We start from the raw sequence: 13977 nt of genomic DNA on the forward strand, positions 1-13977 counted from the left end.
TTACTACCTTTGGATAAGCATAATGATCAAAACAATGAATAGGGTATGGTAGGATTCATCCTCTTCATGGCAGGTTTCTAACCATACCACACTTGGTATTATTAAATCCTTCTTTTATCTCAAATTTCAGGGCAGGCTAGGCTTTAAACCACCAGTTAACCTCATTAACGCTAGCCCCAACAAGCTATCCATTAACACACTCGCTCTTTTCCCAATAATTCTCATTAGAAAAACAGACTACTGACATATGAAGTACAATGTGCCATGTAATAGCAAATGGGTGGGTCTTCTTTTTAACATATTCTATATCTATGTTGTTCATACTGAGATGCCAGTATTCAACAATGTTAAGTGCAGGATAGAATACATACTCCCACAAACTAACCACCAAAAACACCTGTTGGGAAAGCTTATCACACTGTGTGCACATGTACCTGTTGCAGTAGCAATTCTAATTTTTATCATGTGGGGCTGCCATGTTTCTCAATCCCCAAAGAAAAAAAGAATGGAGATATGGCTTCTGGTCAATCTACCTGCTAGCACCTAGGTTGCAAGATGAAACCTTACAGCCACTACACCAGGCAAGGTAGCGTTCAGTCGACTTTCTAATGAAAAATTAAAAAAAAAAAACGGATTATTCACCTGCAACAATAAGGCAATAAAGACACTTGTCCACATATCTGGTATTCTCATTCCTTATTTAAATCCCTTCTTTCAACTTAACCACCTAATTTCTTCCACAGTGCTACCTTAACATGTCCAGTTACGTGTATGTTGGGCTAGCTGCATACCCACATTTATGGAGGACTCACAGTAATTCTTCTAAAACCACATGCTACAAATTATGGACGCGGATTACAGAACATATGTAATAAACAAATGATTCAGAGAAATGCTATAACAGCATATGAAAATGCGTGCCTACTTTTAACATGTCTTGCTGATGTCATGAATAAAGACATTACAAATCAAATGTCAAGCACTGAGGGTGGCTACAGAGTATCTGAAGGAATGAATATACCATTAATTGCAGGAGGCTCCACACAAGCCAGTCTATAATGCAGGTTAGTAAAGAGAATGTCTACTTCACTATCACTGACCTTGCTGCTGCCCTGTCAAGACTGATTTCGGCACGACTGTGAAGAATTTGTTGTATGCTTCACCAAGTAAGAAGAATTTGTTCTGTTTATAACAAATTATTTGTACACATGTAGCAAAATATATGACCACAACAATGAAAAGCAAATCTGAAAGATTATGAATAATTTTCAGTCATATGTGCAAACAAACTTCCTGTTATAAGCACATCTATAACACACTAAGTTAACACAAAAAAGGTAACATAAAACTAAGTTTCACAGTTTAATACAGTACAAGTCTGTAAATCTTGGCTGACATGACAATCAGACGCAATATAACAAATATGTGTACTTGTTTAATGAACTTTCCATTAATCTATGATATCATTAGCAACAGCCACAGTGCATACTCTCCAAAATGAAAACAACAGAAATATGTAAGAGCTAGAAATCACTGTTTTTTATCCAGTTATGTTTGTTTCAGAGCTACAGCTAGGTCTATGCAGATGTCCTTTTTTCATCACTTCTGAATCCCTCTGCAGATCTAAATCCCAGCCCTCTAATGATACAGTTTAAGATGTCAACGGTGCCATTACTTTCTTCACAGAAGTAATACTTTCCCATACTAGCCTTAAATCCATTCCCTCTAGTTGTTGCCCTTGTTTTTAAGTTTCTCTGTCCCTCTTTGGTACACTACCTCCCTGCTCTGATGATGCAGTACGTTTTATTTATGTCATACACCTCCCTTCTCCCAACTCCATCTACTGGATATTTCACAATTTTTTAAACCTTTTCCTTCAACAACATATTCTCATTCACATATCCTGGCAACTTTCTGCTACACACATTCAGTCTTGATGTCCTCTTCCCCTGTTGCATCCTATATAACAGAGCTGGCATCAGCTGCACTTTGCATAACGGGAAAATGGCACCTGCATCTCCAATGATGCATAATGTACACATTGCACCTCAGTATTCTCTTAGCCTTTGTCAGTACGTAACACATTTCAGAACAGCTCGGGAAGACCCGCTTATGACCCAAGAGATCAGAGACTGAAAAGCAGCTCGGGTACTTGGTGGAGCTGACAGGAGGGGTGGATGGGACAGTCCTGAGCCATACAAAGCACAATCCCTTAGAAGAGGGGCAGTGCTACAAAAACTGGTTCCAGTGGGGCAAATGTTTGGCCACCAAGTCACTTTGACAGTAGTGCAAGGGAGCAGGCACCCACATTGGGGAAAGCACTCTGCTCTCTGCAGTGGTACAGACCATCTCACCTCTGTGTTGGGTCTAAATAGATATGTTACTGCCTGGACACTGGTGAGAGTACAAACTGCCACTGAGGCTGCTCATATGATGATCTTCCCTGGCAAGCACCCAACCTCACTGAGGAATACTATGGATGGGGAAATGAATGGGCACAACAGATAAGGGATAGCAAGATGTCAGCAGATGCAGTGGGGGAGAAAGTACACAAAATAAATGTACAGCCTGTTTCAGTCTGGCAGCAATTACACCACCAACATTTTTACCTCTTCAACTTGCTGTAGATACACACCTCCTAAAACAAATGACTGTCAGCTTCACTCCAAAGTAATCATGCAGTATGTCTTACTGAACTCCATCTGCCACCACACTGCACATCATGCAAGCTACAATAAGTCATGAGATAAGGTTAAACTATTTCTGGCTCTGTAAAGTCTGCTCTTCAATTTTTCCCTTAGAACTTCTCTACTTGCAATCTAAACAGTCTATTCTCTATCTCAAAAGCTCAGCACTTGCTCCTAAAGCATTTTTATATAGGTAAAGTACTTATATACTAAACAAAGTACTACATTAGCCTAGAATCCCCTTGAGTACCCATTTCCCTATAGGTCCCTTCTGATTCAGTTACACAGCAAACTTTTTCACTTTTTCTAGCATGTCGAAGGGTCAGTTGCTAGCGTCCTCTCCTGTTCAGCTGGTGAATCTGGGCATCTTGAGGCAATGTTACAATTGCCTCATGTACACAGACAACCCACTCCTTCTCCCACAAAACACAAATACATGTGAGAGATGCAACTATATAGCCAAACTGGAGGCTGAGCTCTCTCAACTCAGGACTGGCAAGACCAGGCAGGAGGAGAAGGAAACCACGCACACCACAAACCCAGTTTCACATAGAAATATCACAACTGCAAAACAAACACATAAACACACAAAGACATACTCGGAGGCACTGATCAAAAATCTACCAAAACTACAGAGGCCTCCAAAGCAGACACCCAAGCAACTGCCACCTCAAGACATAACACATGCAACACATAGTTCTCAAAGTCAGTGTGCTAAACAGTCACACACCTTAAGGCCAAACACAATGCCAGACACACTTGTTATAGGTGACTCCATAGTCAGACACACTGACGTCCCACTCACCAGACTGAGCAAGGAAAAGATCACAGTAAGCTGCCTGTCAGGTGCTAGAATCCGCCACATAACACAATCACTCAGGTCACTCCACAGCAAGTACAAGTATGACTCAGTCATTGTCCATGCCAGTGTGAACGACCTGAGACGTACCTCCCTGGACTACATGAAAAGAGACATAGAGGAGCTCTCAGATTATATAGCCCAGGCCGGTATGACCCTGACCCTGAGCAGTATCCTACCCTCACCAAGAATGATGCCACAATACAGAGACAAAATGATCAGCTTTAATAACTGGCTTAATTACTGGTATCATTCTAAGGGGATCCAATGTCTGTCTGCCTGGGATGACATGCTTGACAAGCCAAGCTGCTTTGCAAGGGATGGCTTGCACCTGTCACCCCTGGGCTTCCGGATATTGGCAAAGGCTCTTGCCACGCCCATAGTGCCTTTTAGGCAAGGCTCAAATGATAAACCTACCGCCCTAGAAAACAAAAATGGAGAAAAACTAAGGGTAATACTGCTCAATGCCAGAAGTCTAAACCTCAAGATGCAGCCCTCAAGCCCTCCTCAATATGGAGAACATCGATGTCTGTGCTGTGACTGAAACCTGGTTCAAGGCTCCTGAGAGCACCCCAGCACTATCAGGTTATACCTCATATCATGTGTTCCGGCCCCAAAATCCGGACCGAACAACAAAAGGAGGGGGAGTATCCATATTCATAAAGGATACCCACACCTCCAGGTTAGTGGCAATGCACGAAGCATCGGAGACCATCCAGGTGCAATTAACCATAGGTAAAACTGCCCTACAGTTTGTAGCATGCTACAGACCACCTTCTCAAACTCAGGAAACCCACACAGCCTTCCTGAAGACACTGGAGAGTATGAATGTCTCTCCAAACACCATCATATTGGGTGACTTCAACTACCCAAACATAGACCGGGAACATTACTCAAGCCCCAACACCCTAGCCCAAAGGTTCCTGGAGTTCATAAACTCAAATGCTATGGAACAACTAGTCACCATTCCCACAAGAGGAGAAATTATACTAGACCTGATCATCACAAACATGGGGACAAAATGCTCCACACCGGAAGTATATCCCTCATTGGTGAGATCAGACCATAAATTAATCTCACTGGAGATCCACATCCCACCCACACCCCCAGCAAAAAAGACCACAGTGAAGAACTTCTCAAAAGCAAACTTCACACTTCTTAAGACTGGAGTGGTATCCTTCAAGGCCCCCGAGCCAGTGAAAACCACAACCCACGCTGCTGAAACCCTTACAAATGCCTTCTACGAGCACCTCCAGGAATGTATGGATCAAGCAATCCCTAATAAAATCAAGACCCTTTCCACCAAAGGCAGGCGTCCGGGCTGGTGGACCCCAACCATAAACAAACTCTACAACAAGAGGAGAAAGCTACTACATGACAGAGCAAAATCCCTAAAAGGGAAGGCATCTCTGATCAATACTAGCAAAAAGCTACGATCACTCACAAAATCATCCAAGGCCAACTTTGAGAGAAAAATCGCTAATGACACAAAAGACAATCATAAGGCCTTCTTTAGCTATGTTAGAAACCTGGGTGGAAGCTCCCAGATATGCTCAGAATTAGTCCAAAATGATAAAAAAATCACTGAACCCACAGACATTGCCAACATACTGGCAGACAGGTTCAGTGCAAATTTCTCCTCCCTCCCCAAAAGGATAAATATCTATCCCACCAGAGTCTAGCCTCCCAAACATCTCAGATGCCCAGGTGAGAGCTGCTCTCTCTAAAGCAAAAAACACAGCATAATGGGACCGGACGGTGTCCCCGGCTGTGTGCTACACACGAACTCAATGAGTAACTAAACCCACACATAAGGCTGCTGTTTAATCTTAGCCTTACTACAGGATACGTACCCAAAGAATGGCGACGGCAACTGTGGTCCCACTCCACAAAGGCGGTGCTTCTACGGACCCTGGAAATTACCGCCCCATAAGCTTGACGAGCCTTGTCTGCAAAGCTATGGAGAGGATCATAATGGAACTCATAAATAAAGACATTGGGGACCTACAGACACTGGATCCTACCCAATTTGGCTTTGTCAAGGGCAGATCCTGCCTCTTGAACTTGGTCGACTTTTTCGAAACAGTCACTAAGGCCATTGATGAGGGTAAGGCAGTTCACACAGCCTACCTTGACCTAGCAAAAGCGTTCGACACAATACCCCACTCGGGCATCATAGAAAAGCTCACCAGCTTAGATGTAAACCCATATGTCACAAGATGGGTTGCAAACTGGCTCAAGGACAGAACACACAGGGTTAGAGTTACTGGTGCCATGTCAGACTCTAAGCCGGTCACGAGCGGTGTCCCACAGGGCTCAGTCCTGGGCCCCCTCTTGTTCGGCATTTACTTTTCTAAAGTGCAGGCAAACATAGGGGGATTGTGGCTGACAAAATGTGCAGATGACTGCAAACTGGGCACCATAATTGACACTCCATCAGACACAGACATCCTCCAGAGAGGTCTCATAGAAATGGATAACTGGTGCCAGAGCCATGGCCTTAAGCTAAATGCCAAAAAATGTATAGTCATACCCTTTGGGAAAAACAAGGTAACCCCTAATTACCACATAGGTGGTAATCCATTAAACACGGAAGAAGTTATCAGGGACCTGGGGACCCAAGTTGACAGTAACCTCTCTTTTGACACACACATTGCCAAAGTGGTTAGGAAGACCTTCTACATTGCCCACCTGATCATGAAGGGATTCACATCCAGATCAGGAGAGGTCATTGTACCCCTGTACTCTTCACTTATCAGACCAATGATTGAGTACAACTCCCCATTCGGAATGTACCTTACCCGACACCTGCAGCAGTTGGAAAGACCCCAAAAGTTCCTCACCAAAAGGATAAAGGTGCTCAAACATATGTCATACGATGCCCGACTGAAGAAACTCCAGCTCTATTCAGTCGCATACCGTCTGCTCAGAGGTGATCTGTGCCTGACATACAAGGCCATGTCCAACCCGGAATTAATGGACATGCTCCACCTCAAAAAATCCAAATCCACCAGAGCCATGAGAGCAAGAGACTTAAACCTCAACACGGATATAAATAGGACGTGCTGGAGGGACAGACTAATCACCCAGAGACTCCCTACACTATGGAACAGAATCCCAGTCCATGTGAGGCAGAGCCCCTCACTGACTCTGTTCAAGAGAAATCTTGACGAGTGGATGGGAGATCGTAGGTTTACCCTGGGAATCATCTCTGTGTCACTGCTGGACAGAGGCACAGCAAACTAATGGGTATAGTATTCTCATCCTAAGGGGCGGTGAAAGCCACACACACTCTGGCTAGGCTTATAAATGCCCTAGGGCAGGTAGCCTAGTATGAACCTATGAACCTATGAATCTATGAGACTGCCTTCCTATGCCGATCACAACTCTGGTCTTGATGATGACAGCAAATGGTTATTGCTATTCTTATGCCAACACCTCCCCCAGTTCTGAAATCTACAGTGTTTGTTTACTTACTTAAGTTCCAGGGGAGTAGTCTGGTTCAAGTTTTGAGCTAAAACCTTAACCAGAAGGAATACACAAACCCGTAGTCACTTGACATTTATTAAGTGACAGTACAAAAAATGACATTTATAATGTAGATTAATGAGGAACAGAATATTAACAAATACATCCATTTACACATGAATGTATGCATGTACACTTAACTGCAGTGTTAATATGCAATAATATCACTGCAAAAGGCTTCCTGAAGGGTAGTTCCACCTAAATGCCATCTTCCACCTCTCATCAGCTTGGCGATTCCTTACTAATGTCACCAAACTGGGTCTCCCGCCATGCTCTTTAGTTTTTTTTTTCAACAACTTCTCACAAAAGCCCAGACCTGCGATTGGGCACTCCCTACAAAAAGCCCTGCGACACTACAGCGGAGACTTGTTTGTTTATTTATTTAACTATGTCTCAGAGTAGAGCACTGATCAACAAGTGACAGATCGCAGGCTCAGCTCAAGATGACTAATGACCTCAGATGTTATCAGCTAAAGGTTAACTTGATAGCTTTTCCCACAAAAACAAAGATATGGGGAACAAGAATTGCAATCTTCACAGGCATTATCCTATTAACCCAATACATGCAAAAGATGCCCATTTTAAAATCCATTCCAGTAGCCCTTTATATTGGGACTACCTTAGCTTATTAAGCCAAGTGAAAAAACATCGGGCCTGAAAACAGTGGTTATTTTTACAGCTTTAATACAATTTGAAGAGACTTACTGACAAACATTTCTAACACAAGAAACATGTCTCACTCTTATGGATGTATATGCTACTTATCCAGTTTAAACTCATAGTTTCTCAGATTAGTACTAGGCTAACTGCCCTTATGGGCCATTTTAAGCCTATCCAATTACTCCATGTACCTTGTCCAAACCCTGTACCTTGTGTTTGTATAATAAACACGTTAATCATTATGCAAACCTCCCACCCAGCCCAAACACAAGTAGCAAAATACATGACCACAACAATGAAAAGCAAATCTGAAAGAGTACAAACAATTTTCAGTCATAAGTGCAAGCAATGTTAATATTTACATAGACTTGTCCACAAATCTGCAATTAGACTTATGAAAAAAATTTGTGTTGAGTATGTCAGCAGCAACATTAGAGGCTTTCAAAGCAGTATTCAGCCATGGCAACTCCAAAAGACTGTGAATGAACTGTGATGCTGGGGCAATGCTCTCTTGAGCTGCTTATAATGATTACCTATCTGACACATGGAAACCTTTCAGGCTGATTAATGTGATACACATTGTGGACATTACTGTTAAGAACATGTTTAAAGGCCCATGATTTCTTAATGGTAAAGCAAAACAACTGGTTACCCTACTTATTCAGAGTTTTGAGAAGCAGCTAAACTAAGCAGTCTCCACTGCTGGCAGGCACAAAAATTCATCTGGACTCCCTCCTTTCTATTTAGCGTTAATCTGATTAATAATGTGGCCTAAACAGAAACATTTGCTTTACTGAGCTATAAGAAAAAGGAGAATTACATAACCACAAGCATATCAAAAGGATCAGACCATTCTTAAACAGCACATAAACTTTACATATTAAAACCTTTTTTCATAAATACAAACAAAAATGGCATGTTGACTTCATGAAATACTCACCTTCTACTTCCTAAGGCAGCTTTTATAGCTTGTCTCTTCAAAAATGTTTTGAAGATCCTCTCTGTAGTCTTCTTTGACTCATCAGCTGCTTCAGCCTTTCTCTGTCTTCGACTGGCCTAGTGACAGTTAAAACAAATTGATATCACTCTAAAAAATGTCTCCCCAAGTGGTAATAAGGTGTTTCTCTATTAAAAATTCCATGCTTTGCTTTAATTCTGTGTTTACATTTAGAAGATATGTTCCACTCTCAACTTAACTACCATCTGTAAGAATTAAAAGCATAAAAGAGGAGGCTACATGTCAAAACAGCAATTATTAAATAATGTTTTAAAACAAGTGTAATATAAAACCAACATATTTAAAGAAAAACAATATAGTCCACACTTCTGAATCATTACTATTAGTTACTCGTTCCCTATAGTTTATTTCAGTAGCACTCTCAAATTACCTAATTCTGTTTTATTTGAATATAATATAAAAAAATGAAAACAGGAAGCTCCCATTTTCATATTAGTTTCTAGTCTGTGCATGGCACCATAACAGATGGACATTTTTATAACATAATTGTGCTTTTTTCATACTGTAACAAAAACCAAACAAAACACATTTGTGCACCAAAAAGCAGTAAAGCTCCAAAAATTGCAGTAGATTTAAAAAGCTTGTAGTAAGACTGCTATCTAATTAAGCAGCATCCAAGTAATTGTTAAAATGATAGAACCCCCAAATTACCATGAAAGAAACTGTGTGTGTGTGTGTGTGTGTGTGTGTGTGTGTGTGTGTGTGTGTGTGTGTGTGTGTGTGTGTAAGATTACCAGGAGCACAATGAACATGAAATTACATTGTCATGAGGATGATAGAAATGTTAATATTCATTTTCATTGTGAAAGAATTCTGGTCTTGCTTATTCCCTAATAAATATCCTCACTATACATGACAAAATATTGGTTTCCAAGTAGAAGAAAACACATGAAGCTGCATATTACTTTCCAACTCTGCTATGTTATGTGGAATATTAATTTTAGGTAGTCTAGAGCAAAAAACAATTTAATGCTTTACAGCTGGTAAAAATATACAGCTTCCAATGCAGGCTTAACCTTTAAATACAGTCCTACACAGTGCAAAAACATTCTTGCTTCAAAACAGTTTTATAATACATGAAAGAAGGGTAAAGGTTTTTTTCATCCCTGAACACTGAATTTGGGGGTACTCTTCTAAGTCAATGGCTGCCATGCCTCCCCTTTTGTGTGCCCCCAGATGACCATCAGTTGCCTGGTTGCACAATGTATCTCCAAGTGTCCTCAGCATTATCCCCTTGGGGCTGAGACTATATCAACGTTACTCTGCATTGTCACAGACACTGCCTCTGTATGTCAGGGATGCTTTTTTTTTTTTCGGGTGTATATTACGTTATCAAACTTTTAAAAGTTTGAACGTCATATGGTCAACACCATATGATTGAACTTTTAAAAGTTCAAACGTTTCAACGGAGATCTCCGTACAGTGCAGAATGGGAAGATTTCCCTTTCCTGCACTGTAGTGCGATTTCGAAGTTTGGTATATTTAAAGAGCGGGTGGTGTGGGGGGATTGCCCCCCATGTTGAGGGTGCAGGGGGGGCTTGCCCCCCTGCTTTAAACGGTCAGGTAGGTTTTTTTCTGTTTATTTTTTTTTTTAGCTTTCTGAACTGTTAAAAGTTCGATCATATGGGTTCGACCATATGACGTTCAAACTTTTAACAATTCAATAACGTAATATGAACCCTTTTTTTCTTGTATGGCCTACCTACGCAGACCTAGTGACATGATGCACATCACTGTATGTAAAGTGAAAGCACCTTGGGCATAAAAGCGGGATTAGTTCTCAGAGTGACCCTACCCTGTGAAAGACTAAGAATGTGGGCTTGAAGATCAGAAACATTCCTTGTTGAAGTGAGTGCTAAAAGCAAGGCTGTTTTCTATGTCAATGGTTTAACTGGAGATGGGCTGTCAGTTCAGAGGGTGACAGCATACTTTTTTCAAGTTTATAATTTAGGTCTCAGGAGGGAGCAGGTTCCCTTCTAGGTGGCCTAAGATGTATATCACCCTTCAGAAATTGTTTCATATAGGGAAGGGGAAACTGGGAGGCAGATAGACATGATAGAAGCATGAACCTTGATGCTTGAATAAGATGGCCCTGGTTGAAGAGATTAGGTATTCCAGTATTTGCTTTTGATTTGCTTGAAAATAGAGAATACCACTGGATTTGTGCCAGAAGGAAAACCTTTCTCATTTTGTCATATATGACTTTCTAGTATTTGATTTTATAATCTCTTTTAGAATGGATAAGACATTCTGGAGAGTTGAAGGTGTCAGTATCCAAACTTCCAAGCTGTTAGCTTGATTCCTCAGAATGGGATATATGACAGACCCCTAGTTCTGGGACAGGAGACCCAAGACTGGTAACAGTGTTCTAGTTGTCCTTTCATTAAGGGGGAGGAGAAGGTAGAACCAATGTCGCCTGGCCAGAAGAGAGCAACTAGCATAATTTTGTGCCTGTCCGACCTCACCTTTAGAACCACCCTGGGAATGGGGGCATCAGTGCAAAGATGTATCTAGAGGTTTGCCCACTTGAAGGAGAAGGTGTCCACTCTCCAAGACCCTTTCTGCAGGATTCTCAAGCCTGTCTGAGTATCAGGGTGATTCCAAGCAGCGTTCAACACATCATCATTATCATCAAGGGCTGGCAGTACAGGAAGGATGGGTGAGGAATGAGTATCCATTTGTAACTCATTATAATATCTTCTCAGTCAAGGGGGAACATCTATTTGTTCTCAAAAAATGCTTCATTTATCCTGGCTATGATCTCATTAAAAGAAAATCCCCTCACCTGAGGGTACAAGTTATCTCCTCATAGTCAGAAAATTGGGCTTGTAAATCTGAAGGATAAGAAGCCCTATCTCTGTCAAGATCAAAATGATGAGACTCTTTTTCCTCAGGGATTTCTTTACAAGGGATGCCCACCTGTAATGGCTTTTGGACACCAAGATTCATAGCTTGTAACGCATGGATTACTAAGATAAGAAAATCATCTTTCTTAACTGTAATTACTTCTTGAATTAAGCAATGTTTACCCTTTACTGGAGACCCTGTGAAAGAAGACCAACTCAAAAGTAAGGACATTTGACCAGTCTAATGGTCTCTTGCCTTGGTTACCCTGTGGCTGACCCCCCAGTTCATGGTGGCTAAAAGAATTACACCAAATTAAAACAGAGAGGAAGTGAGTGGTCTGAGGAACAACTGATGGCTACTACAGGTTCACCTTTACCAGCTGAGGTCTAGACTGACCAAGCAACAATGGAAAATTCCTGCTGGGTAAGTGCCTTTTATTTCTAGTAACAGTTGGACTGGAACCAGTTGGACCAGAGTAAGACTCCATTCTGTAGCAATGGAGGAGATGGCAAGAGTTACGTGTTGCTGAAGCAAGTTGGTCAGAATACAAGTTGTCACCTAGGGTACACAAGCAGGACATTTACACACACACTTCTTATCCCAGTCTCTTCACAAAGTAAAAGCACAAGCAGCACACCTTTTCTCATGTTAAATACTCTGACAGAAAAAGAAAAATGGCAGGTAAGTTGTGATCATTAACACTACAATGAAAAAAGTACAGTTGTGTACACTTACCATAAATGTAGATGTTCGAGTGTATTCACTGTTGCAGTCATTACATTTGGGTTATCCTGCTGGCAGGTTGCCCTCAGTCGGCCTGAATTCCAGTCTTAGGTCCTGCATCGGTTGCTGTCAGGTCGTCAGGGGTATAAAAGATGCAGCCGATGCCATTTTATTTAGTTTTTCTTGCCCCAGATGTCAGGTACCCCCAAAAGGGTAGGCTAAAAATAGGTAAATAAAACATACATGCACCAAAATAAGCTTTACCTTCATCTATAAGCAAATACACCATCTAGGTTGTATAGATTACAGAAGTAAAGATAAGTTCCAGCAAAAATAAGGGGGGTGGCAGGTGGGTAACCTGGACTGCAACAGTGAAGACACTCGAACATCTACATTCATGGTAAGTGTACACAACTGTACTATGTTCTTCGTGTTTCACTGTTGCAGTCATTACATTTGGGTGGAGTCCCAAAGCTATGGTTGGGGGGCTGGAGCTAAACAGCATTAGGAGCGGCTATGAGGCCCTGCAGAACTGCAGTGGCAAAGCCTGCCCTGGATTTAGAGTAAAGAGGCAGACTGTAATGTTTTGTAAAGGTATGCACTGAACTCCAAGTAGCAGCCTCCAAAATGTCTTTGGTTGGTACTCCCCTTAGAAAGGCTGCAGCTCTGGTTGAATGTGGCCTAATGCCCTTAGGCACTGGTTTGCCATGTTGTGAGTAGCAGAAACGAATGCAGTGACCTAACCACTTTGAAATAGTCTGCTTGGAGATAGCCTTTCCTTGTGATGCAGTGGCATATGCCACTAGCAATTGCTCTGTCTTTCTGAAAACTTTAGTTTTGTCCAAGTAGAATCTAAGTGGTCTGTGTACGTCCAAAGAATGCAGAATTTTCTCCCCCTTGTTCTGTGGATTTGGATAAAAAGTTGGCAAATGAATTGTTTGGTTAAGGGCTACACTGGATACCACCTTAGGCATAAATGTAGGGGTTGTTCTGAGAGAGACCCTATTTGGATAGAAAATGATAAAGGGTTCCACAGCCATGAGAGCCTGTAGCTCTGAAACTCATCTTGCAGAAGTTATTGCTAGGAGCTGCTTTTTCCAAGAAAGAAGAAACTTGTCCGCAGTAGCAGCTGGCTGGGGGAAGGAGGTAGGGTGTTTTTCCAAGACATGAATTGGTCCCCCATGCAGGTGTTGGCATTCTCCCTGAGGCCTTACATTTTGGCTCCTCTGAGATACTGCCAATTGATGAAAAAGATAGGCCTTTGTCCAGCATCTCAGTTAAGTATTGCAAAATCTGAGGAATATTTGAGACAGCTGTATCAGTTCCTTGAGCTTGGTTCCAAGCACAAAATCTCTTCCATTTCCCAGCATAGGATTTTCTAGTACTAGGCCTTCTGGCTTCTAAAATGACATCCATCACAGCTTTACTGAGAGGTGTGGTTTGTATGGCTACATTATCCACCATGCTGCGAGGTTTAGGGTCCTGAGTTGGCTGTGCAGAATCTGATTGTTTTGCTGGGTCAGTAGATGAGGTATTTGAGGTAAAGGTCCAGGCTGAGCATTGGGACAAGGTCCTTGAGATCGGATACCAGTACTGGCGTGGCCAGTCTGGGGCAATCAGAATCATTTTTTGTTTCTCCTGCCTGACCTTTATGA

At 41.9% G+C, this 13977-nt stretch overlaps 1 protein-coding gene across 1 annotated transcript in view; it reads right to left on the minus strand.

Annotated features, from left to right (window-relative positions):
• The window catches only part of LOC122801730 (DNA excision repair protein ERCC-5-like), a 941093-nt gene that overhangs the window by 688508 nt on the left and 238608 nt on the right, over window positions 1-13977 (minus strand). The window contains exon 4 of the mRNA XM_044071253.1: window positions 8675-8790. Coding sequence (XP_043927188.1) covers window positions 8675-8790 — 116 coding nt within the window. The remainder of the gene's footprint in view (window positions 1-8674; window positions 8791-13977) is intronic.

Source organism: Protopterus annectens, chromosome 5.part0 (assembly GCF_019279795.1).
Source record: "Protopterus annectens isolate FY-2018-M chromosome 5.part0, PAN1.0, whole genome shotgun sequence".
Taxonomy (NCBI): Eukaryota; Metazoa; Chordata; order Ceratodontiformes; family Protopteridae; genus Protopterus; species Protopterus annectens.